Source organism: Loxodonta africana, chromosome 26, assembly GCF_030014295.1.
Source record: "Loxodonta africana isolate mLoxAfr1 chromosome 26, mLoxAfr1.hap2, whole genome shotgun sequence".
Classification (NCBI taxonomy): Eukaryota; Metazoa; Chordata; class Mammalia; order Proboscidea; family Elephantidae; genus Loxodonta; species Loxodonta africana.
Genome location: NC_087367.1, coordinates 325,916 through 351,372, shown reverse-complemented (window position 1 = coordinate 351,372; position 25,457 = coordinate 325,916). Strand labels below are relative to the sequence as shown.

The 25,457-nt window shown below is 42.6% G+C and overlaps 1 protein-coding gene across 9 annotated transcripts in view; it reads left to right on the top strand.

Moving 5' to 3' along the window:
• Positions 1 to 25,457, top strand: part of COMMD1 (copper metabolism domain containing 1) — a 210,552-nt gene that overhangs the window by 102,150 nt on the left and 82,945 nt on the right. The window contains exon 3 of one of the 9 annotated variants that reach the window (XM_023557178.2): positions 12,636 to 12,722. The exons of the other annotated variants lie outside the window; for them this stretch is intronic. Coding sequence (XP_023412946.1) covers positions 12,636 to 12,668 — 33 coding nt within the window. The 3' untranslated portion in view covers positions 12,669 to 12,722. Of the gene's footprint in view, positions 1 to 12,635; positions 12,723 to 25,457 lie in introns of those variants that run through there. 9 annotated transcript variants of the gene reach the window in all.

Below are 25,457 nucleotides of genomic sequence, written 5' to 3'. Positions count from 1 at the left end.
CTCTCTACTTAGGCTCTGTAATTGTTGTGACAGGCCTACACATTGATTAGATAAGCCAAGATATATATCTAAAGATTTTTGTATCTTCTTCCAAGCATAGACTTTGGGGAAACCTGAGTAGGAAAAATGACATCAGAATAATTCCATTGATGACTGATAATGAAGACCTTTCATCAGTGCAGTTTGAAGAGCTTCAGAAATATTATCTCATAATTCTCAAATGACCCTCTGCAGCGGGCAGGCAAATGCTGTTACCCTACCTAATTTACAGATGTGGTTTGTGGCCTTTTAGAGCTTAGAGAGCTGCTTCACATAGAGTTAAAAGCAAAAGTAGGAATGAATTTTAAAAACTGTTTCTTAATCTTCTAGTCCACTCTGTGTCTAGCATTCCTGTTTTCAGAGCTATAATGATGATTATAATCTAGTTTGAAATTTTTTCTAGTCAAAAGATGAAAACATGTAATGAGAATTTTAGTCTGTTCTGGTTAGTGCATTTCATGCTCAACTAAACATTTCTAGTGGGTGTTTAATAAATAGTTAATGGTGGTAGTCCATCTCATGAAAAATATTTAAGGCTTTATGAAGAACAGTGGACACATTATCATTCATTATTTATTTTCTAAATATCATCAGTGTGAATACACTTTGATCTTAATATTTCCCAGGGCTAAGTAGTATCCAGTGTCCAGCATCCAAAACCAATTTAGGGTGCAGATTATGTATATTGTTAATTTATGGATAAAGAGACATGTCTACATGTGAAGCAGCAATCTAATGCTGGGATAATTTCCAAGCAATATCCTACAAATAATAAAATGTATTTTAAAATGCTCCATAAAATTATCAAAGTTGGGTAGTAGTTCTGAGTCTTCCTGAGACGTTCTGTAATTTTTAATTCAGGTAGCATAGAGCTTTAATGGTCTGGAAGTAGAGTCCATTAGGGCCATGGTTGCTTCGGAAGCCACCACAGAAGGGGCTGAACAGAAGTAGACGGTGGATAACAGACCCCTACTCTGTAAAGCTGTATGTAGTTGGCATACTTGTAACAGGGCCCAATGTTATTTTCAAGTGATTTTTTCAGATAAAGGTATTTTCCCAATTAGTCTACCCTGCTGATTATTAATTCATTAAAAACATTGATTTATAAAATACTGTAGTCTTGATAAAGAATATCAACATCTCATAACCAGGAATTGGAGAGTTTGCTTTGCCCGCAAGTCATTAAAAAAAAAAAAAGTAGTTAGAACTCACGGTATTTTTTTACTGCCTGTTTATTTCTTAGCCTGAGTGGTAACCATCTTCTTCCTCCTACTGCTTTTCTTAAACTCTTCTGGCAAAGATCACCAGTAACTTGTTAACCACCAGACTCAACATCGTCTTCCTGTCCCTCATTTGCATCCACATGTCACATCTGATACTTTGACCCCTGCCTTGACTTCTGTGACACTGCTCTCTCCTCTTTCTCTCTTTTCCTTCTCTCTCCTTCATTGATACCTTCCTCACTACTTCACTAATTATCCTGTAAATGCACTTCTACCCTCAGTTTTCTCCTCTTTTCTGTGCGCTTTTCATTGAAAATCACATCCATCCCCCACTATCTTCACTGTCAGTTCCATGTAACTGCCAAATCTATGTCTTTAGAGCTCCCTTTTCAAAGACTCAGATCTATGTTTCTTAACCTCATGGAAACAATGCTGCGTAAATGTATCACAGACACTTCCAGCTCCATGTCTTATTCTTACTTTAAGTATGTGTTTTCCCACTTCAGTTAATGGCATCATACTCATAACTCAGGCTGAACCTATCAGTGATCTTCATTACTCTTCTCTCCCTCACTTCTAACCTCCTTGGTGACCTAATCCTCTGTGTATACAATATCTTGTGTGTCCATCTATCCCTCCATTCCCGTGGCCACTGTGCTAGATCAGGCCCTCTTTTCCTATTCTCTCATGTTTTGCTTTTTAGTCTGCATTTCACACTGCTTCTTAAATTATACACCTGGGTGCCTGACTCCTCTTGAATTGCTTCCTGTCACCTGATGTATGAAATCCTAACACCTTAGTATGAAATCCAGTCTTTAACTATATCCCACCTTGACTCTCCTTCTTCCATCAGATCAGACTTTTAAACTTTAAATAACTGTTTTAAACAAACACTCCCTGAACTATTATTGTACTTTTGCCATTCCCTCTACCCCAAAACATCTCTCCTTTATTTCTTCCTGTAAAGGTTCTAGCCATACTTCAAAGCCTAGCACGGATGCCATTTCCTCCATGAAATGCTTTAATTCCTTTAGTCAAAATCAATATCCATCTTGTATGTGTTTTCCTAATACCTGGCCTAAACCTTTTCTCTTATGTCTTTGACGTTCATGCTGGATTAAATGGTGTCCCCACAAAATCGTGTCCATCTGGAACCTCAGAATATGATTTTATTTGGAAATAAGGTGTTTGCAGCTGTAATTAGTTAAGATGAGGACATGCTTGCATGGGCACTATGTAAGCAGGCCATTTGTTGATGGGAGCAGAGGTTGGATTATATGGCTCAACGAGCCAAGGGCCCTATGTAAGCAGGCCATGTGTTGATGGGAGCAGAGGTTGGATTATATGGCTCAACGAGCCAAGGGCCCTATGTAAGCAGGCCATTTGTTGATGGGAGCAGAGGTTGGATTATATGGCTCAACGAGCCAAGGGCCCTATGTAAGCAGGCCATGTGATGATGGGAGCAGAGGTTGGATTATATGGCTACGAGCCAAGGAATGCCAAGAATTCCTGGCAACCATCAAAGCTAAGAGAGAGGCGTGGAATGGCTTCTCCCTCAGTGCCTCCGGAAGGAACCAACCCCGCCTACACCATGACTTTGGACTTTTGGTCTCCTAAATGGTGAGAGAATAAATTTCTGATGTCCTACAGCCACCCAGTTTGTGGTAATTTGTTATGGCAGCACTAGGAAACCAAGACGTTTTACCTCGGATCATAATTCACTGTGTAGAGACACGTCTTCCATAAGCATATTGTGGGTATAGACTGTTGTGTAGCTTCCCCACACATAGTCACACCTCTGTAACTTTGCATGTAGTAATCTTTGCTTTCATCTTGTAGTTGAATTCTATAATTCATTGAACAGATCAAGTAAGCAGTTTCAAGAATTGATTCATCACCATACTTCCACTAAAAAAAGAAATGACTAGGAAGAATAATTTTGCTTCACAGATGGTAAAAGCTGAAAACAAAGTTGCTGTCTTTGTACGTTTCCTGGCATTGGCAGACAAAAATGGGTCTGCTGTTATCCACAATAAACAAAATCTTAATGTTGTGTGTGTTCTCTTCTGTATTCTTTTCTGTAAAGCTTGTTGAAAAACACTAATATGGGCTGATGGGATTCAAAATGTCCCTTAATTTGTTCCATTTGCACATCCTTCCATCCAGCCACTCACTCATCATTTTAAGTGCCTGCTATGTGCCAGTCATGACCTGGGTGCTGGGGGTGCAACAGTAAACAAAACACAGCCTCTTGTCCCCTGGGCTCAGGAAACAGTCATATAAACAAAGCAAATAACTATGACATAGTAGCTTAGGAGGATTTTTGTTTTTTTTATGTTGAGGTGTAATCCATACTGAAGGCTGTGGTCTTTGATCTTCAAGTCCTCTTCACTTTTAGCAAGCAAGACTGTGTCATCTGTGTAACGCAGGTTGTTAATGAGTCTTCCTCCAATCCTGATGCCCTGTTCTTCTTCATATGGTCCAGCATCTCGGATTATTTGCTTAGCGTACAGATTGAATAGGTATGGTGAAAGGATACAACATTGCTGTTCACATTTTCTAAGATTAACCCAGTACCATCGAGTCGATTCTGACTCATAGCGAGACCCTGGTGGCGTAGTGGTTAAGTGCTACGGCTGCTAACCAAAGGGGGTTGGCAGTTCGAATCCGCCAGGCACTCCTTGGAAGCTCTATGGGGTAGTTCTGCTCTGTCCTATAGGGTCGCTATGAGTTTCTAAGAATACATAGTGGTATATAAATATTAAGCCCAAATAGAATTTATTGAATAATCAGTTTTTGAAATAAATTTGCCATTTATGCTTAATAATACGTATGTTCTTAGAAAATTGTATGGAAATAGAATTTTTAAAAATTTAGTAAGTTTTCAGCATTAGAGGATTATATTTAAAAGATACCTTGTGGAATCTTTTAGAAAATGAACAGCTTTTGTTTGTGTGAAACTCAGTTTCTAATTTATGGTAGTTTGCTTGAGTCGAGGTGCCCACGCACAGTTTGTAGCAGATTAATTTGTTTCCATTGGGCACCACTTAATTTCACACATTTGCTAATTTAAGGGGCCGTCACTTTTGCTGGGCTTTAAGAGTTCCTTATGCTTTACAAGGGACCCTTATTTTCTGCCCTCCCTGAGCTGTACCAAAAAATGCCTGTCATTGCCTGCCCTAGCGTGCCAGCTGACCTAAGAGAACCCGCTTTCCCTACAGTCCTTGCTGTGTGAGCAGTAGATCGTGCCAGCTTTTCAGTCTTACCCGTTGGTCCCAGATAATTAGATCAGAAGAGAACCTGAACAAAAGATCCATCCATAGGCTAAGCAGGTATTTGTGACATGGTGTGGTGTGATGGGCTCTGCTCAGGCAGACATAATAGTTTTGGGGTGAAATATTCTCAGGGTTCTCAGCTTAATGACATAGGGAAGCTGCCAGATGATGGTGGGCACGGTAGATCAGAGCTCATGTAGAGCTTCGATTTAGGTAGTCATCTTTCCTAAAAGGAAGATGCTTTCAGGAAGGGAGAATAAAACAGAGCTTGTAAGCAGAAAGAAGCAAAGACGCTATAAGGTGTGTGTGTGTGTGTAAGAGAAAGACACATGCTTGAAGGAAAGTAATAACAGTTTCCAGTGATTTCCAAGGCTCTGTGTGAGCAAACTGGCCTTCTCACTGTTCTTCAGATACACCATGCTCGTTGAAGGAGAGTAATAACAGTTTCCAGTGACTTCTGAGGCTCTGTGTAAGCAGACTGGCCTTCTCACTATTCTACAGATATACAACGCTCATTGAAGGAGAGTAATAACAGTTTCCGGTGACTTCCGAGGCTCTCTGTGAGCAGACTGGCCTTGTCACTGCTCTACAGATATACTGTGCTCATAGAAGGAGAGTAATAACAGTTTCCGGTGACTTCCGAGGCACTCTGTGAGCAGACTGGCCTTGTCACTGCTCTACAGATATACCATGCTCATTGAAGGAGAGTAATAACAGTTTCCGGTGACTTCCGAGGCACTCTGTGAGCAGACTGGCCTTGTCACTGTTCTACAGATATACCATGCTCATTGAAGGAGAGTAATAACAGTTTCTGGTGACTTCCGAGGCTCTGTGCGAGCAGACTGGCCTTGTCACTGTTCTGGAGATGTACTGTGCTCATAGAAGGAGAGTAATAACAGTTTCCGGTGACTTCCGAGGCTCTCTGTGAGCAGACTGGCCTTGTCACTGCTCTACAGATATACCGTGCTCACTGAAGGAGAGTAATAACAGTTTCTGGTGACTTCCGAGGCTCTGTGCGAGCAGACTGGCCTTGTCACTGTTCTGGAGATACACCATGCTCGTTCCTAATTGTGCGTTTGCTTAGATCAGTCTCCCTGCTTCTGATCTTTCTCCCCACTTCAGCCATCCTCCTGCATGTTACCACCAGATTGACCACTTGCCTTCGACTTGACTCCAACTTATGGCAACCCTATTTGTGTTAGAGTAGAATTATGCTCTGTAGGGTTTTCCGTGGCTAATTTTTTGGAAGTGGGTCACCAGGCCTTTCTTCCGAGGCATCTCTGGGTGGATGCGAACCTCCAACCTTTCAGTTAGCATCCGAATGTGTTAACCATTTGCACCACCCAGGGACTCCTTACCACCAGGCTAGTCTTCCTCACCATCTACTGTGATCATGTTGCATATCTGGCCAAAAATCACTAATGTTTCTTTCTTTCATTGCCTTCGTAATAACGTTTCATTTCCTTAGTAATGTTTGTATGGTGTTTTTCAGGCCTGCCCTCTAGGATATTTTCTCTTAAAAAGCAACCAAAGCAACACCCATTGCCCTTGAGTAGATTCTGACTCATAACGACTTGGTAGGACAGAGTAGAACTGCCCCATAGGATTTCCAAGACTGTAATCTTTCAGGAAGCAGACTGCCACATCTTTCTTCTGCCGAGTGGCTGGTGGGTTTGAACTGCCAACCTTTCAGTTAACAGCTGAGCAGTTTATCCACTGTGCTACCAGGCTCTCTTTAAAAAAGCAAAGTCCATTTAATTTGATATTTGAGTATTGTATATCACAGTGAATGTCACTAGGTTATTCTCCTGGCCACTTGTTTCCAGGGATTTTACTGAGAGTATCAATTGGACTGGAAGCCTCAGAGTCATTTGTTGCTGGAAGACAGAAATGGCCTGAGGTTGACACACAAGCTGCTGGAGATGTGTCTCTGGATGGCGAACGTGGGTGGAGGTGCGTCACGGGCCTTTACCCATGGTGGAAGACTTTTACGAGGCCGACCTTTCCCACCCAGCATCTTGCCAGCTGACAGGCAGGCTGGTGAGAGCTCAGCCTGATGAATCTGACAGTGTGCCAAACTGTCCAGTAGCATTTTCTTTGAGTTTTAAATTCTAAATGTTTTTATTGATCAGAAAGAAATAGCCCTTTAGAGATCATTTAATTTTTGCTTTGAAAGCCTTGACCACCACAGTGCCAACAGAGTTGACTTAGTGTGCTTGGTTAATTAAGCTGGCATTCGTCTGGAGATTTTTCACAACTCCGGATTTCATAGGTCAACTTTCAGCCTTATCCTCTAATCTGAAAAAATGGAAAGAACAGCAACATATAATCCTTAGCAAGATATGAAATAAGATGACTCCCGTGCTCACAGTGGTTCTCCATTGTCTATAGACATTTTTCCTTTGAAGACTATAAAAATTCTAACTTACTGCGGAATTCAAACTCTTTCACCAATTTTTCCCTTCTGTGTCCCACTCCTGTATAGGAGTCCTCTCTTTCAGCTGGTCTAGTCTATTCATTCACCTCCTCTCAGCATGGCAGGCCTATTTCTACTTCAGGGCCTTTGCACATACTGTTTACTCGGCCTAAAATGCCCTCTCCCACATCTCTAGCTTTCAAGGGCCTACTTAGTATTGACTTCCCAAATCAGAATAACACATTATATATCAGGATCAATGAATACTTTTTTTTTTAAAAAAAAGGATTCGTCCTTTCACTGGCAGAAGGGTATCTTCACTTTGAATTTAGAGTAGCCCCAGGTGACTTTTGCAAATAAAATTAGATTTGGAGGGTGTCACATAAAAATGCAGCTTCTTGACTCTTTTGAAATAACAAAGATCTGGCAACATTGAGCCCACTTTTCTACAAGACAGCAACAGGCTGGAGCTGAGAAATGACTGTTAGGTACACTTGAGCTCACTGTACTTCCACCACGCCTCACCCATCTCCCCCTTGCTGTCCAGCCTGCTTTAACTCTCTACAACCTGCCTGCCCCATTGGCAATTGATTTTTTTTTTTTTTTATTGTGCTTTAAGTGAAAGCTTACAGTTCAAGTCAGTTCCTCATACAAAAACTTATGCACATATTGTTATGTGACCCTAGTTACTCTCCCTATAATATGGCAGCACACCCCGGCAATTGAAATTGAGATAGTGGCTATAGAGATACCCAAGGAAAATAAAAGAGCAGTCTTCCAAGGAGATAAGAGAGAGACGTGCTGTTTTCCTAGATCCTTGAAAATCAGTGTCTTAGCAGCCAGAAGAAGGGATTTCATACTTACTTCCTCTTAATTAATAATCAGCAAGAATAACTTATAAAGTCAGGATATATAATCATGGGTCAGGTACCAAAAAATGAACTGCCTCTCAGAAAGTAATTTTCCAGTCTTGGCACCATCACCAAGGACTTGAGCCCTCACATCACTTTTTAGGGTACATTTCCTTCCAAGGGTAAGTAAGCCCTTTGGGACAACAGAATGGAAGAGGAGATTTCAAAGCAGCTAATACACACAAACAGGGACTTGTTTTAGTCTTAGAGTTACTTCTGTCTCTTCTCTCATGTAAGTCTCTTTATAAAAGCCTTGATTAAGTGATAACAGTTGATATTTGTCCAGTGTGTTCTTTTTTTTTTTGTCCAGCATTTTAAACGTCTTGAAGTTCTTTTATTCTGTTGCCTCATTTGAACCTCCTAAAAACCCTACAAAGTGGAATAGAATAGATGAAGAAGAGTAAGGCTCCAAGAGTTTAAGTGAATTCCCCAAGTTCACGTGGACATTAAGTGATAGAATTGGAAGTAGATCCTAGATTTTCTCATTCCTGGTCTTGTGCTTTGTAACATTATACTGTTTGGGTCATCATTATCTCCCTATGAGTGATCTCATCCTGCTGTTTTATGTGTTTCCAAAGGACAGCAATGACATTAAGTCCATAGCAAATAGACAATAAAGTGAGAATTGAATTTTGGAACTGGGTTAGCCCCTATCTATAATCCATTCAGTCTTGGCTCCTTGAATAAACCACCTGGGAGGTGGCTAGCAGTTTTCTCATGACATCAAAACTGTTAATTTATAAATTTAAGATTTTAATGACTATATTTTTCATCTAGAGCTATACCCAGAACTGACCTATAAAAGATGATTCTGGTTTATATCTGTTTTAAACTTTTCTCTGGCAATACTTCAGGCAGCTATTCAGCATGATGATCATAACTTAGATTCCTGCTCAATAATTTTAGGTAACCTTATCATAAGAAGAAGATAATTAAATGCCGAGCATACTGTAGAGAGCTCTATTGGTTGGTGATTCACTTCCATCCAGCAGATACTTTTGGCAGCTGTTAATTCCCTTCCTTGCCCCTTTCTCTTTGGATTTCACTGAGAACCCATTGACCTCACATTTCCATAATTTGCTGTGTCTTACACTCCCACAAATTCTCTTCATGAATCCTTAGCAGCAAATTTTAGCTCTAACATAGATATTTCAGTCAAAGTCAGTTAATTGCCAGAGTTGTGAAACAGGTCCGGTTTCTGAGACTCTTGACTGTCATTCCTTTCCTTGTGTATCTGTAGCCCAGTTCAGTTCAGTTCTCAAATTTAGTTGCCTCTGGGGCAGACAGGTCAAGTAGAGGGCTAATGAAGGCTGGGACAACCATGGGGAGACAATAAAATAAGGCGAGGTGGACTGACATGAACACACATCATCTAAAGGGATAGCCATTTCACAGCTATAGCCTGCTGTCCTCTTGTAGAAAAGTGCGCCTAGTACTGTCAGATCTTTGTTATTTCAGAAGATTCCAGAAACTACATTTTTATGTGACACCTCCAGAATTTTGAACATTGGCCAATAATTATTCTTCCTTTAAGGACTTCTTGGAGTGTTCTTACTCTAGACTACCACTGTTGGATGGAAATATAATGCAATTCACGTATAGAATTTAAAATTTTCTAGTAGCCGTAATTTTAAACAGTAAAAACAGGTAAAATTTAATTTAGTAGTATATTTTACTTAGCCCAGTATAGCCAAGATAGTATCAATTCAACATGTAATCAATATTAAGAAATTATTAATTATATTTTAAGTTTTTTTTTTGGTACTAATTCTTCAGAATTCAGTGTGTAATTTATACTTTGGTCTAGCTACATTTCAAGTGCTCAGCAGCCACATGTGGCTACCGTATTGGTCAGCTCTAGATCGTCACGTAGGTTGGACTGAAATGTCACCTCTTTAGGAGGGCATTCCTTGATCACCCTAGCTAAAATAACACTCCCTTCAAGTCACTCTCTGTCATATTAATCTTTTTTATTTTCTTTATAACAACTTTTCAATAACTGAAAATGCCTTTTTAATTTTTAAAAAACTTATTGTCTTTATTTTCTCATTAGAATGTAAACTCCTCAAAGGCAGAAATTGTCTTGTTTTCAGCTGAACCCTCAGTGTCTAGAACTATCCCTGGGAAGGATAAGATGCTCAATAAGTGTTTAATGACTAATTCACTAACTTAGGGTTTTGTGAGCCTGCTGCCCCAAGTCAAAAGTTGGCTGCTTTTCTGACTTCTGCTTTCTCCTTTAGGTATGAAAGGGTGGTGAGCCCTGTGAGGGAGTGACCTTAAGCTGCTTGGAGTTGAAACAGTTATGTTTATGTGGTAATATCTGGGTCAGGCGGCTGATGGGTTTATCTTTTTATACCTCTTCTCTCTATGCTGCTTGTACCATAACCTTTGTAACCATCAGTACTTTCAAGAGCTGACTATGCCATGAGGTGGGGAAGGTTGGGAAGCACGGCTTTATTGGATAATAGTCATGATCTGAGATTCTGGACTCCAATTGCTACAGGACGAGTCTTTCCAGCTTGGGACCAAGTCCTATTTAGGTTCTTGCCTTCTACTGACCAAGAATGACCAGGAGAGGCTCAGAAGTTCTACATGAACAAAGGTTTATTAATGACAGAGAAGAAAACAAAAGCTCGGAAGGGAGGGACGGAGAGGGGCTTCTGCCTATGCTAGCCTCCAGTCTCTCCCTGAATGGAGGTTTTCCTGGAGTTTATAAGGGGTTTTCGGCGGGAAGGATCTCATGTTTTATTCGTTGCTTTTGGGGGAAAAGGCAGGGCTTTCTGAGAAATAGAGGGGTTAAGAAATTAGGTGTGTTCGCCTCTGGAGCCCAGGGTGGAATCATTTGGACAGTGTCACCTCATTGCAGTCTCTGCGGCCACTTGACAGGACTGTAAGATCGCACCCGTTTTCACTGCGCGTGCCCCAGGGATCAGCTGATTCTATTCATCTTTGGAAAGCAGCTCGTAGGGAAGATAAGCCAGCCAGTGCCAAAGATATGTGGAACTTTATGCGTCAGAGGCCAGGATGTGGGTTGTCTAGTAACACCACCCCTTGTGGTGGGGTCCTGGAGAACAACTTGAGAGAGATATGTAAGATCCCACCCTCATAGTGAGGTCCTGAAGTACAACTTGGGAGAGAGATATGTAATACTTCGTGAATTACGGGCTGTATGTATGGGTTGTCTTGTAACATCCCCCACAGATCAACGGGCCAGACCAACGGCCTTGAGGCTCTCTAGCCTTCTGTCCCTGTCTCACAGTGAGACGTCTTCTACCTAGGAAGAGCTCTTTGATAATGCTCTTGAGGGAGCTACACATACATGTTCGAACCAGTACATCAGCAAATTGGCCATTTTCAAGAACAGAAAGCACAGAAATCCAGATTCTGAAAGGTTAAGAAGGGCTTGGTGTTCAGTTCTGAGGCTTTGCCAGTTATTTCAAGGTTGAACCTGGCCTTTTCTGATTCCTAATATTTGAATCCAGGAGGTGGTCTTACTGAATAAAGGCCTCTATGAAGAAGGGAAAGAAGGCAATAGCATTCTCATAGCTTCCAGGGATCTTAGGATGTTAAGTAATACTGTAAAAATCTGCAGGAAAGGAATTTCTGTTAGGAGCTTGAAAAGGCCTGAGGCAGTTGGTACTGTTCCCCCGTGTGAGAGCTGTTTTGTTTCTCTGGGGCAGTGTTTGGCCCCAAGAGCCTTTCACATGACTGTCAGTATTAACAGCAACTGCTTGTTTTGAAGAAATCAGAGCTGGTACAAAGTATTTCGTAGAATTCTTGTAAAATATCAGGGGACAGGATGGGTATAAGAAGGTGGGAAGAGATTACCACCTGTTGCCAGCAGGCCTCACACCTGACCAGTGCTGGGTGCATAAGGGCCAGGGCCACCTTACTTAGTCGTTGAACAGTCCTATAAAGTAGGTATGATTTTTCCATCTTTTAGACTTGGAAACCAGATTCATAGAAATTAAATGACTTTCCCAAGTCAAACCTAAACTTAAATTGTGTAACTCTCAAACCAGCCATTTTTTTCCCCCCACGATGCTGTTTTGGGTTCCATGGATAATGATGGAGAGGGCTCACTTCTTGACCTTCTTGTAGGGGGAGAGGGAAATACTTGTCAAAGGGCAGGACTTACACACAGGGACTACATTCTAACCCTGCCCTTAACCAAAAACCCTTGCTGTGGAGTCCGTTCCAACTCATAGCAACCCCATAGGACAGAGTAGAGCTGCCCCATAGGGTTTCCAAGGCTTTAAATCTGTAGGCTGTAAATCTTTCTCCCTCAGAACGGCTAGTGGATTTGAAATGCTGACCTTTCGGTTAGCAGCCACTGCGCCACTAGGGCTGTTCCCTAACCTTAAGTGGTTTCAATATTTCTGAGATCTCTTAAGTGGTGCAGTAGAGTTAGCTGAGAAGTGTTTCTCACCCTGAATTAAGGATGTCTGCAAAAGTATATATGGCATTCTGGAAATACCCAATAGAGCCATTATGTCCTCAGGGACTAATAATAGTGACCTTCAGGGCACAGCAGTTTTATTCTCATCTGTTTAAATTTTATCTCTAGATGAAAATTCCGTTTCTAAAGCTGCTCATTTTAATCTAAGTGTGAGTATTTCTCTAAGGCACCCTCAGACTTAGGGCTTCTGTTCTATAAATGAAAGAATTTTTGGAAGTTCTGTTTTAATGTTCACGTTAAAGTATTTTTACTCTTCATTGATGGAGATAAAGGCTTTGCATCAGAATTCTCTTTTCTCTTTTCGGATTACAGATGTCAGCCCTCGTTATCACAGGCCAGTGGTGAGAACATGAGCTTTGCTGGAGGTGCCGCCTCACCGTTTGAAATGTGGGGTACAAGAGTTTTCTTGTTTGTTTCATTTTATTTTTTTTACCCCCTGGGACGTTTGACTTTTATTTGAAGCTTAATTGACAAAAGGAAAATGATGGAGTATTTGAATTAATAACAAAGGTCTCCAGGAGGTGGAGCCAGTTCCATGGCAACTAACAACAAAACACCAGAGTTAACTTTGATTCCGATCTCGAGGAGGGTCTGTGCCTTGAGGGGTTGACCCAGCTGCTGTAACCCTTTTTTTTTTTTTTAAGTTTTGTTTAGTTTTAATCTCTGTCATAGAGAATTGATTTAGCATAAATGGAATGATTTTTTTTTTTTAATAATTTTTATTGTGCCGTAGGGTCGCTAAACTTGGAATCAGCTCGATGGCACTGGGTTTGGTTTGGTTTATTGTGCTTTAAGTGAAAGTTTACAAATCAAGTCAGTCTCTCACACAAAAACTTACATACACCTGGCTACCCACTCCCAGTTACTCTCCCCCTAATGAGGCAGCCCACCTCCTCCCTCCACTCTCTCTTTTCGTGTCCATTTCGCCAGCTTCTAACCCCCTCCACCCTCTCATCTCCCCTCCAGGCAGGAGACGCCGACCTAGTCTCAGTGTCCACCTGACCCGAGAAGCTCCCTCCTCACCAGCATCCCTCTCCGACCCACTGTCCAGTCCAATCCATGTCTGAAGAGTTGGCTTCGGGAATGGTTCCTGTCCTGGGGCAACAGAAGGTCTGGGGGCCATGACCACTGGGTTCTTTCCAGTCTCAGACCATTAAGTCTGGTCTTTTTATGAGAATTTGGGGTCTGCATCCCACTGCTCTCCTGCTCCCTCAGGGGTTCTCTGTTGTGTTCCCTGTAAGGGTAGCCATTGGTTGTAGCCGGGCACCATCTACTTCTTCTGGTCTCAGAATGATGTATACTCTGGTTCCTGTGGCCCTTTTTGTCTCTTGGGCTCGTAATTGCCTTTTGTCCTTGGTGTTCTTCATTTTCCTTTGATCCAGGTGGGTCGAGACCAATTGATGCATCTTAGATGGCTGCTTGCTAGCGTTTAAGACCCCAGATGCCACTCTTCAAAGTGGGATGCAGAATGTTTTCTTAATAGATTTTATTATGCCAGTTGACTTAGATGTCCCCTGAAATCATGGTCCCCAAACCCCTGCCCCTGCTATGCTGGCCTTCGAAGCATTCAGTTTATTCAGGAAACTTCTTGGCTTTTGGTTTAGTCTGGTTGTGCTGACCTCCCCTGTATTGTGTGTGGTCTTTCCCTTCACCTAAAATAGGTCTTATCTACCAACTAATTAGCGAATACCCCTCTCCCACCCTCCCACCCGCCCTCCTCTCGTAACCACAAAAGAATGTTTTCTTCTCAGTTTAAACTATTTCTTAAGTTCTTATAATGGTCTTATACAATATTTGTCCTTTTACAACTGACTAATTTTACTCAGCATAATGCCTTCCAGGTTCCTCCATGTTTTGAAATGTTTCACAGAATCCTCACTGTTCTTTATTGATGCATAGTATTCCATTGTGTGAATATACCATAATTTATTTATCCATTCATCCGTTGATGGGCACCTTGATTGGTTCCATCTTTTTGCTAATGTAAACAGTGCTGTAGTAAACATGGGTGTGCATATATCTGTTCGTGTAAAGGCGCTTATTTCTCTAGGATATATTCAAAGGAGTGGGATTGCTGGATCGTATGGTAGTTCTATTTCTAGCTTTTTAAGGAAGTGCCAAATGGATTTCCAAAGTGGTTGTACCACTTGACATTCCCACCGCTAAGTGTTCCGGACTCTCCATAGCCTCTCCAACATTTATTATTTTGTGTTTTTTGGATTAATGCCAGCCTTGTTGGAGTGAGATGGAATCTCGTTGTAGTTTTGATCTGCATTTCTGTAATGGCTAATGATCATGAACATTTCCTCATGTATCTGTTAGCTACCTGAATGTCTTCTTTAGTGAAGTGTCTATTCATATCTTTTGCCAAATGGAATGGTTTTATTGGTGTTTTCTAAGAGAGTGAAGAGAATGAGATTATCATATGAAAACAATAGACTGGAAGAGCTCTGCATACCAGCTCCTCTGCCCTCTCATCAGGACATTCTAACTGTGGACTTCCTAATTTTTCAGTGTTACGGTTGAATATTAAAATTAGCTCTTGATTTGGTTATAAGAAAATTGCTTGATTTGAGTATTCTCCTCTTCTTTCTTAGGGCTCACAATGGTCGGTTGACAAGAAGAACAGAGTTTGCACCTGAGTTCCTGACCCTGCTTTTAGTTATTCATTAGCAGTCCCCTAAGTAGGTTCACATTCTTGGCAGTCTAGCCTGGAGTTTTGTTTGGTGTCCTTTCAGACTCTTCACCCCGTTGCCCTGGCCAGGGTGACACCGGAGCTCAGTGGGAAGGAACATACTTGCCTGGGGCACGTCTGGTATTGTTCTGTTAGCCAGTGTCACGTGTACTTCTTGGGCTAGTACAGGCAGTGACAGGATCTCAGGAGGCAGCCAATAGAAGCATCCAGGAAGGGGCACTCTGCTGCTGATTTCAGGCTGGTGGCGAAGTACTGTGGCCAGACCAGATTGCTAGAGGCAGTGTGTTAGTGTCAGAGCGAAGCGAAGTACTAGTTTTTTCCTTTGGGAAAGTACATGGAGATGCTGTTTAACCAACCAATATTATTTTAATGTTGCTGGGCTTGAGGTGCTGTGGTAAAACCAGAGAGGTATAAGATATAGTGTTATCCCCCAAAACTGTGTTACGTATTTTAGATACATTATCTCATTAAATCCTCACAACAACCGTACCTGCTAAATTTGTTAAAATCACTATGGAAACCAAAAGCTAGCCAGCCACACAGTGGTAGAGTCTTGATTTTGAGTTGAATTTAGATCCGTATGACTCCAAAGCTCCGGTCCACTATTCACTGGGGATAAAAACTAGTAGATGGATGGATAGGCACACACACAACATAGAATCAGACAGTGTAAGGTAGTGTACGGTAATCGTCACGTTTATAACATCAGCTAGCGAGTGTTCTAGAACTTCAGAGGAGGGAGAGTCCCGTTGACTGGAGTGGCCAGGAAATCTTCATTAAGGACGCGGGACTTAATATAGGCCTTGGAAGATGTATAAGACTGAGATGCAGCAAGAACTTTCCATGTGGGAATAATAACGTGAGTAGAAGATACAGGAGTAGTGCTCAGGCAGGGAACGCGGACTGGCCTTGTTTGTATGTTGTGTGAAGCAGAGGGCCAAGCAGGGCCATGCGTGGTAATAAAGCTGAGAGGTATAGAGTGAAACTGGATCGTGGAGGACCTTGACTGGTAGGCTAAGGAACCTGGACTTTATCCATGGGCAGAGAGATACTTTTAAGGGTTCTTCTACCAGCAGTGGCATGATAAAAACTATAATTAGGAAAATCAATATCTGTGCAGTATTTAGGAGGCATTAGAAGGAGGATTTGGGGACTTATTAACTACAGACACTTACTTTAAGACCAAATGTACATAGATGAGGAGACCGTGAGAAGTTACTGGCCTAAGATGTCCTTGAAATAGAAGCCAAATGTCCTTAATTGCCTTCCAGTTTAGTACATATTTCAACATACTACACCCTGTGTTTAGAAAATACTGAATTAAACCAAATGTGGCAAAATGTAAAGCAGTGAACAATTGGTGACTCTGGATAAAGAGTACATGAGGGGCCTTGCTGTTCCTTGTCCTATTTTTACCGTTTCTTTGTGTGTTTGAGATTATATAACAAACTAAGAGCAGCAGAAACCAACAAAGCCAAACTGAGACGTCTCAGCCAGGACTTAGGGCCATATCCTACTCATCCTTTTTCCCCTGGCAAAAGCAAGTAGAGGAAGTAGAGACTATAATTTTACCAAAAACTGGTTGTTTTCTTTTTGAAACATAGCTCGCTTTTCTTCAAAATAGTTGTTTTGGCTGATATTTAACCCATTTCTTTTGACCTTTTAGGTAGTTTGTATTTCTGATTAACTGAACTTAATCTTGGATAGAATGGTAAATATGTTCTTTTAAATGAGAGGACAGATTACAAAATTGAGAAGAATTACTTATTTTTACTATTTATGTTCGTTTATTTTTATTCACAATAGCGTATATGCTGTCTGCCCTCTCTTCATCTTAGGTGGTTGTCTTTCAAGCCTTAATTGTGTATGAGTGAATTATGCTCTTTGTGGCATCCTCGAGGGTTCTCTTTACCTTCACACCAACCAGGCCACTACCTTTGACTTGACCAAGGAATAGATGTGGGCCAGATGTGAAGAATATTAAAGGTTTAAACTCACAATTTAGTGTATTTCTCTTTTTGCATTCCAAAAGCACTGATGTGATTTTTTTTTTTTTTTTTTAAGATAAGTAACTTGGTATTCTTAGGGTCAGACAGTAGGGCAGAATTGGGAATTCCTGCTGAGTATAGACTGGAAAAACCTCAGGTTTAAGTAGATGTTTTGGTTCTACTGGCTCTAACTTTGGGGCAATGGTAGAAGGAATCTCTTTCAAGAAGCCCGACAATGATATTAGTGCATATAACAAAGGTCAGCTTTGCCTCCAGCTCTCCTGATGGGCATAAGTGTATGTGTGTACCTACATATATATGATATAAAACTGAACCCCCCCACCCCTACCCCCACTTAGAGAAAGTGAGAGGAAAGGATAGGCCATCTTGTCTGATGGTCAGAACTCAGTGTCTTTCTGGTATGCTTCTCTGCTGGGGTCACATGCACGTGTTAACCGGCTCTTCTGCCACCCGGTCACACTACTGTGTTCATGCAGAGCTGGTGATAGAAACCTTCCAGACACTGCTAGGGTGTCCTCATTGCCTATCCAGATGTTCCTAGAGGCCACTGTAGATTAACTTGGGTCCTGGGTGGTGTGTACGGTTAACGTGCTCTGCTTCTAACTGAAAGATTGGCAGCTCAAGTCTACCCAGTGGCTCCTTGGAAACCCTATGGGGCAGTTCTGCTCCGTCCTCTAGGGTTGCTACTAGTCGGAATTAACTTGACGGCAGTGGGTTTGGTTTTTTGGTTTATAGATTAACCGGAGTTCTCGGTGGTACAAACAGTTAATGTGCTCGGCTTCTAACTGAAAGATTGGCAGCTCAAGTTCACCCAGTGGCTCCTTGGAAGAAAGGCCTGGAGGTGTACTTCTGAAAAACCTGCCATTGAAAACCCTGCGGAGCACAGTTTCACTCTGACACGCGAGAGGTTGCCGTGAGTCGGAATCCAGGACAGCTGGTTACCTGGGACATTGACTGGGCTATGGTGCTGTCAACGCCCAGCTTTTCTCTGAGTCTCTGTTAAAGTTGACTGAATCACACAATGACACTCACATGTGGGTACTTAATGACTGTTAGTGACGTGTCTGTGTATCTATTTATGGGAGTCAGGATTGTGCAGCTGGTATGTGCTCAGGCTTTAAAGCCAGACAGACCTGGGTGTAAAACCGCCACTCCCAGTTCCCACCTGTGCAGCCTTCAACAGGTTACTCAGCGTCTTTCCTCACCTGTGAGAAGGGGTGAAACTGTCTTCACCACCATGAAACAATGGAATCGAAGCATTTAGCGTAATGCCTGGCATTTCATATGTGTTCTGTGAATGTTAGCCGCTGTTGGTTTTCGTTAGTATTAATATTATTTTTAATTTTTTTTATTACTTTAAGTATAGTTTATGCCTCTTGCTAATGCCTTCAGATTTGACAGGCTTCTTCCACAGTCTCTCCTACTCCTGACTTCCAGGCTGATTTTTGAAAAAAATCTTTTTTTTGGCATTTCATTTTCCTCCAGGGTCCAGAGAGGATTCATACCTCACCCTCAGGTGGGGGATTTACACCGCTTTGGCCCTCTCCCTGTGCCCCCGCAGACCTCTCCGTTGCCCCCGCAGACCTCTCCGTATGCCCCCGCAGACCTCTCCCTGTGCCCCCGCAGACCTCTCCGTTCCCTCCGCTGCTTTCAGCGTCTCCTGAGTGAATGGAGACCAGCGAGAATGCCCATCTCTTTGCAGAGAGAGCCAGACTGCCTGTTTTGTCTTCTGCAAGGGACTGAGCTTTTCAACTCTAGTTTCCAGTATCGTGGGCAGTTTTAAGTGAATGAGACCTTGCTTTCTTTTTCTCCTTAAATGGAATCAGAAGCACATCAAAGCCCATAGAATCCCTTGCACTATCTGATGAGATCTTCCTGCCGGGGATGGTATGGCTGAAAAGGTTTTGCCTCGGGGTTAGGTGTACAAGGTCTGTCACTTCCTGCTCATTGTTCAGGGGACTTTCTGGCTTGGTCTCTTCTAAGGATCAAATGAGATGATGCGTGTGAACGGGCTTTTTAAATTTTAAGCGCCGTGTTGACGTGAGGGATGATTACTGTCTGTGAACAGAGGCTCCCACAACCCAAGCCATCTCAGAATTCAACCCTAGATAATAAAGATCCAGCATCTCTCTTCCTACCTCCCTACGCAGCACCTCCAGGAGTTTGCAGGGAACTGTTGGAGCTAGAGAGGCTGATGACTGACTCCATGCAGTAACTACAAATCCTTTCTGCATTCCTCACCCCGTATTATTCTCTCACAGATCCCGAGTCAGTCTTCAAGGCTGTACTTCGGACACAATGTGGCAGGCAGGGCACTTAATAGGACCTGGTAGCGGGGATTGGGAGAGATTTCTTTGTGCCATTTTCTAATCTCCTTCCTGGCAGCTCCTACAGATCAAATGACATTCAGAAATGGAATTCAGTGAGGGTGAGGCCAGATGTGGCTCCTGCCAGACTGGGCTGGCAGACCTGGGCAGTCAGCAGATGGCTTTTGTGTGTGTGTTTTTCTCATTTCTGTACTCAGTGCTAGAATGTTTTAGCTCTACAAGGTGAGCAGCAAGCCAGGAATTATGTGTGATAGTCATCAACAACAGCAAATACATACTGGGTACTTGATAAACACAGGACTCTCTGAGCACTGGAGACCATTAGACCTGAAGGAAAAGCTTCCATGGTTGGAAACCCAATACAACCCCAGTGTTCCCACATACATGGGATACAGTTCTTGTAAATTCATTCAAAACTTTTTCTTCTAAAATCAACATTTTGTGAAATTGAAAGTCCTATGCTTAGTCATTTTCAATCTTTACGTTCCTTATACAGCTCTGTTTGCTTCCTTTAGACAAAGGCCAAAAGAAATGCTGCTTTCTAACTATTCCTCTTTCTGCTTGATTGTGTTGTCATGAATAACTTAGAGAAGGCGCACTGAGGAAGCTGAAAATAGATGGTGTTGTCTGCAGAACAAGCTGGTGATCCCTCTGGTTGGAAAAGTCTATACCTGTTGCCATCGAGTCAATTCCGACTCATAGCGACCCTATAAGACAGAGTAGAACTGCCCCATAGGGTTTCCAAGGCGTGGCTGGTGGATTCCAACCGCCGACCTTTTGGTTAGTGGCCGATCTCTTAACCACTGGGCCACCAGGGCTCCTCCTGGAGAAGTCTAGAATCCTAGAATCGGCTTGGTGAGTATGACCTCTGCCTCCCTCCCCTGCCAGTGAGGTTGCTGTTCGTTCCGTACTCCGGTCTTTGTAGTGGAAGACTGTCTGAGCCTAGATGTTTCCCATCCTAACCTGTAGGTTATCAAGAACTTCTTAGAAAGCAAGTGCCACTGCATCGTTTGTTTCTGCCTGACTGACAGTGTTGCAAGGAGCACTGGTGGCGCAGCGGTTAAGTGCTCAGCTCCTAACCAGAAGGTGGCAGTTTGGACCCACCAGCTGCTCCATGGGAGAAAGACGTGGCAGCCTGCTTCCGTAAAGACTGAAAAAAAAAAAAAAACCAAACCCATTGCTGTCGAGTCGATTCTGACTCATAGTGACCCTGTAGGACAGGGTAGAACTGCCCCATACGGTTTCCAGGGAGCGCTTGGTGGATTCAAACTGCCAGCCTTTTAGTTAGCAGCCGTAGCTCTTAGCCACTGTGCCACCAGTGCTTCCCTGTAAAGCTTGCAGCCTTGGAAACCCTGTGATGAGGCAGCTCTACTCTGCAGTGTAGGGGTGGGGCCGTGGAGGGTTGCTGTGCATCAGGACCGACTCCATGTGGCAGCGGATTTGGTTTTGTAATGGTGTTGCCTAAACAAACAACTCAGTGGATGTTTTTCCTTCCCTATTCCTTTCATGTAAATATATTTTAGTTTGTTAGTCAAAATTATTTGCAAATAAGTTTGCTCAGGAGTGTAGCTCACCAGGAATGACCAGAGGCCCCAGTTAGAACTTTGAACTAAAATTCGCAACACTCTACCGTGCTGAGTTTCATTATTTCTCTGAGATTTGGTTTCTGTAGGATTTAAGTGATTGGCCCTTTGAGCTGCTCTGCAATTGTTCCTCAGGTACTTTGCCTACTGTGCGTGGGAGCCAGCTCTGCTTAGCCAAAAACTAGTATGATTTCCTAGAGATCAAATCAGAGCACCTAAAAATAGTTTCTTACCCCAATTTTTTTTAGCCAAATTTTCCAGAATACCGAAAATCTTAACAGCAAAATACTAAGTCCTGCCAAAAAGGAAGACTTTTAAAACGAGCTGGGGCATACTGTTTTGAAAAACCTAGAAATTATGCCAGTGATTTAATTGTATTGTATAGAACCTGGCTACATTTTATTTTCTTTCTAAATCTCTTTGTAAATGCTTAAGTCCTGTGCATATATAAATTGATACAAAATCAGGTATTTCTAATTAATCCTCATTCTCCTCTCTTAAATAGATTCTGATCGGGTTGAAAGTAACCAAACACAGAGTCAGATGTGGGTGTTAACGGGCGGTGGGTTGGATGGAAGAGCTAAGAAACCTGGTGTCACGGAACTGGGCAAGTCTGTGGGCTTCCTTTGTTTTTCTAGTGAATAGATGAAGACCGATGGAACCTCAGCCTTTCACTGTTTGCTGACAGGTTAGCAAAGCAGAACAGAATGTATGTCAGGCGGCCTTGAAATCTGTGGGAAGAGGAGTAGGGATAGTCTTGGTTCATCAGAACATATTCAGCCCACAAAAGAACTGCTTATTCTTACAAGGTCAAATCTGTTTTCTCCGTTTCAGGAACAAGTCAGGGTTGCTTGGGCCAAAATGTCTGTTCCTTTCACATTGCTTGTGTAGTTTTCTTCTAAATCACGGCTCTAGCTTTTTTCCAGCTGAGAAATCTTGAACCAAAAGAATCTGAGTCCTGTTCCTGGCACACTACAGTTTTCTGTCTTAGAAATGCAAACAACTTTGAGTGGACAGTGTTCTTAGCATCTCATTGCCTTGTTGGCTCGTAGGCTCTGAGCCTGCAGATAAAAACAAAAGTACAGAGCAGCAAGAGGGACAGAATATAAACACGTACATATACAGTGGATGTGTACACATACAACGGCTAAACACATAATCATGTAAACAAAGTAGAGAAACCAAGCCCGCTGCCGTCGAGGTGAGTCCGACCCACGGCGGCCCCAGTGTCAGAGGGTAGACCTGTGCGTCATAGGGCTTTCAGTGGCTGGTTTTTCAGAGGCAGGTCACCAGGCCTTTCTTCTGAGGTACCTCTGGGTGGACTTGAATCTTCAGCCTTTTGGTTAGTAGCCAAGTACTTAACCGTCTGCACCACCTAGGGACTCCACCTGAGTTAGAGTGGAACTGGTCTGTAGGGTTTTCTTTGCTGTAATTTTAACAGAAGCGAATTCACAGTCCTTTCTTCACAGGTACTACTGGGCAGGTTCAGACCGCCAACGATTTGTGCCTCCTTTGGAGCCCTGGTGGCCCAGTGGTTAAGCGTTCGGCTGTTAACCAAAAGGTCTGCAATTCAAATCCACCAGACGCTCCTTGGAAACTCTATAGACAGTTCTGCTCTGTCCTGTAGAGTCACTGTGAGTCCAGTCAACTCGAAGGCAACAGGTTCAACGGGTTTAGGGACCTGTAATCACCTTTTTATCACCCCCAATACATGTCTCCATCAACATCTGATTCTTGGTTTTAATTGACAATTATCTTGTTAATGCCGCTCTTTGTAAGATTTCCTAGACATTTCTGGTGCCTAGCAGCCTTGCCATTGGCTGATAAGAAATGTATAGAAAGGCAGATTAGGGAACCTGAGTTGCTGAAGATATTTCACCTAGGACCCCGTGCATCTGGTCTGAGGATAGAGCTTATGGGGTGGGGAGGGATTGTGCCCTACATATACACTCCCCAGGTCCCCAGGCTCTCCCAGTCCCTCTTCTGCTAACTGTCCTGTGCTCTGGGTGGGTGACTTAGTTCATCCTACCTGGGAGAAGTATCCTGACTGAGAAACAGAAAGCTGTAAATGACTCTTTGTATTAACTCTCCCGGGAGCGTTTATGCTTTGAAGACAGCATCTAGGCTGAGGGCAGTAGGCCTGGTCACTGAAAACACAAAAAAGGAGGGGAAATATCTGGGGATAAGGACATTTCTGGCTCAAAACGCACTTTATAGGTATGATTTTCAGAAGTATTTAGTGAAGTAGTAAAGCGCCTCCCAATAGCTCCAAATCTCCCTTTATATAAAACTTTGCAGAGCTGCTGTGATTACCTAGAAGATGGACTAGAAAAGAGGGGAGAGTGAAGCAGATAACAGGCCTTCAAAATAATTAAGATCTGGTGTTATTTTGTTTTCAAAACTGGCCATTTTAGAATTTTTTTTTAATTGTGCTTTAAGTGAAAGTTTACAATTCGAGTCACTTTCTCATACAAAAACTTATACACACTGCTTGCTATGTGACCCTAGTTGTTCTACCCACAATGTGACAGCACACTTCTTCCCTCCGTCTTGTATTTCCTGTGTCCATTCAGCCAGCTCCTGTCCCCCTCCGTCTTCTCGTCTTGCCTCCAGACAGGAACCACCGACATGGTCTCATATGTCTACTGGAGCTAAGAAGCACACTCCTTACCGGTCTTACAGTCCAGTCTAATCTTTGAAGAGTTGACCATTTCGGTTTTGGTTTTGGGCTAACAGAGAGTCCGGGGACCATGACCTCTGGAGTCCCTCCACTCTCAGTCAGACCATTAAGTCTGGTCTTTTTACTAGAGTTTGAGGTCTGCATCCCACTTTGCTCCTGCTCCATCAGGGATTCTCTGTTGTGTTCCCTGTGATGGCAGTCATTGGTGGTAGCTGGGTACCATCTAGTTCTCCTGGTCTCAGGCTGATGGAGTCTCTGGTTTATGTGGCCCTTTCTGTCTCTTGGGCTCATGTTTTCCTTGTGTTTTTGGTGTTCTTCATTCTCATTTGCTCCAGGTGAGTTGAGACCAATTGATGCATCTTAGATGGCCCTGTGCTAGGTTTTAAGACCCCAGACTCCACTCACCAAAGTAGGATGTAGAACTTTTTCTTAATATACTTTGTTATGCCAGTTGACCTAGATGTCCCCTAAAACCATGGTCCCCAGACCCCCGCCCCTGCTACTCTGTCCCTCAAAGTGTTTGGTTTTGTTCAGGAAACTTCTTAGCTTTTGGTTTAGTCCAATTGTGTTGACTTCCCCCGTATTGTGTGTTGTCCTTCCTTTCACCTGAAATAATTTTTGTCTCGTACCTAATTAGCAAATACCCAGTCCCTACCCACCCTCTTAACCATCAAAGAATGTTTTCTTCTGTGTTTAAACCTTTTCTTGAGTTCTTATAATAGTAGTCTCAGACAATATTTGTCCTTTTGCAACTAATTTCACTCAGAATAATGCCTTCCAGATTCATTCATATTATGAGATGTTTCACGGATTCATCATTGTCCTTCATAGTTGAGTAGTATTCCATTGTGTGAGCATACCATAATTTGTTGATCCATTCATCTGTAGATGGGCACGTTGGTTGCTTCCATCTTTTTGCTATTGTAAACAGTGCTAATAAACAATGAACATGGGTGTGCATGTACCTATTTGTGTGATGGCTCTTATTTCTCTAGGATATATTCCAAGGAGCAGGCTTGTGGGATTGTACAGTAGTTCTATTTCTAGCTTTTTAAGGAAGTGCCAAATTGATTTCCAAAGTGGTTGTGCCATTTTACGTTCTCACCAGCAGTGTGTACGTGTTCCAGTCTCTCCACAACCTCTCCAACATTTATTGTGTTGTGTTCTTTGAAATAATGCCAGCCTCGCTGGGTTGAGATGGTATCTCTTTGTAGTTTTGATTTGCATTTCCCTAATGGCTAATGATAGGCAGCATTTCCTCTTGTATCTGTTAGCCACCTGAATGTCTTCTTTGGTGAAGTGCCTGTTCATATCCTTTGTCAAAATTGGCCATTTTATAGAAAATCTGTGTGTGCCAGTTGGATGCATTAGATCTGTTTAGCAGTGAAATGGAGCCCTAGTGGTGCAGCAGTTAAGAGCACGGCTGCTAACCAAAAGATTGGCAGCTTGAATTCACCAGTCGCTCTTTGAAAACCCTATGGGCCAGCTCTACTCTGTCCTCTAGGGTTGTTATGAGTCAGAATTGACTTGACAGCAGTAGGTCTGGTTTCTGGTTTTACATCTGTGGCAGATCTGAAACTTTCTGGATACCGAGCGTGTCTTCCTGTCACCACCCCCCCGCCACCTTGGGTTTCTAATAAACTGATAAAAAGTTCATGTTTTCCCCTAAAGTTTATTTTTAAACACAATAAGAATGGGGAAGCAGTTAACTTTTTTAGGTATTTGAACTACTGTTGTCAGGCTGTTCTCCAGAGTCCTCTGGCACTCCTGAATGCTGTCTCCAGAAAAAAGCAGGAATTGTTGTCCAGTCATGGTAATCCCTTCATGCTGTACTAGCAGT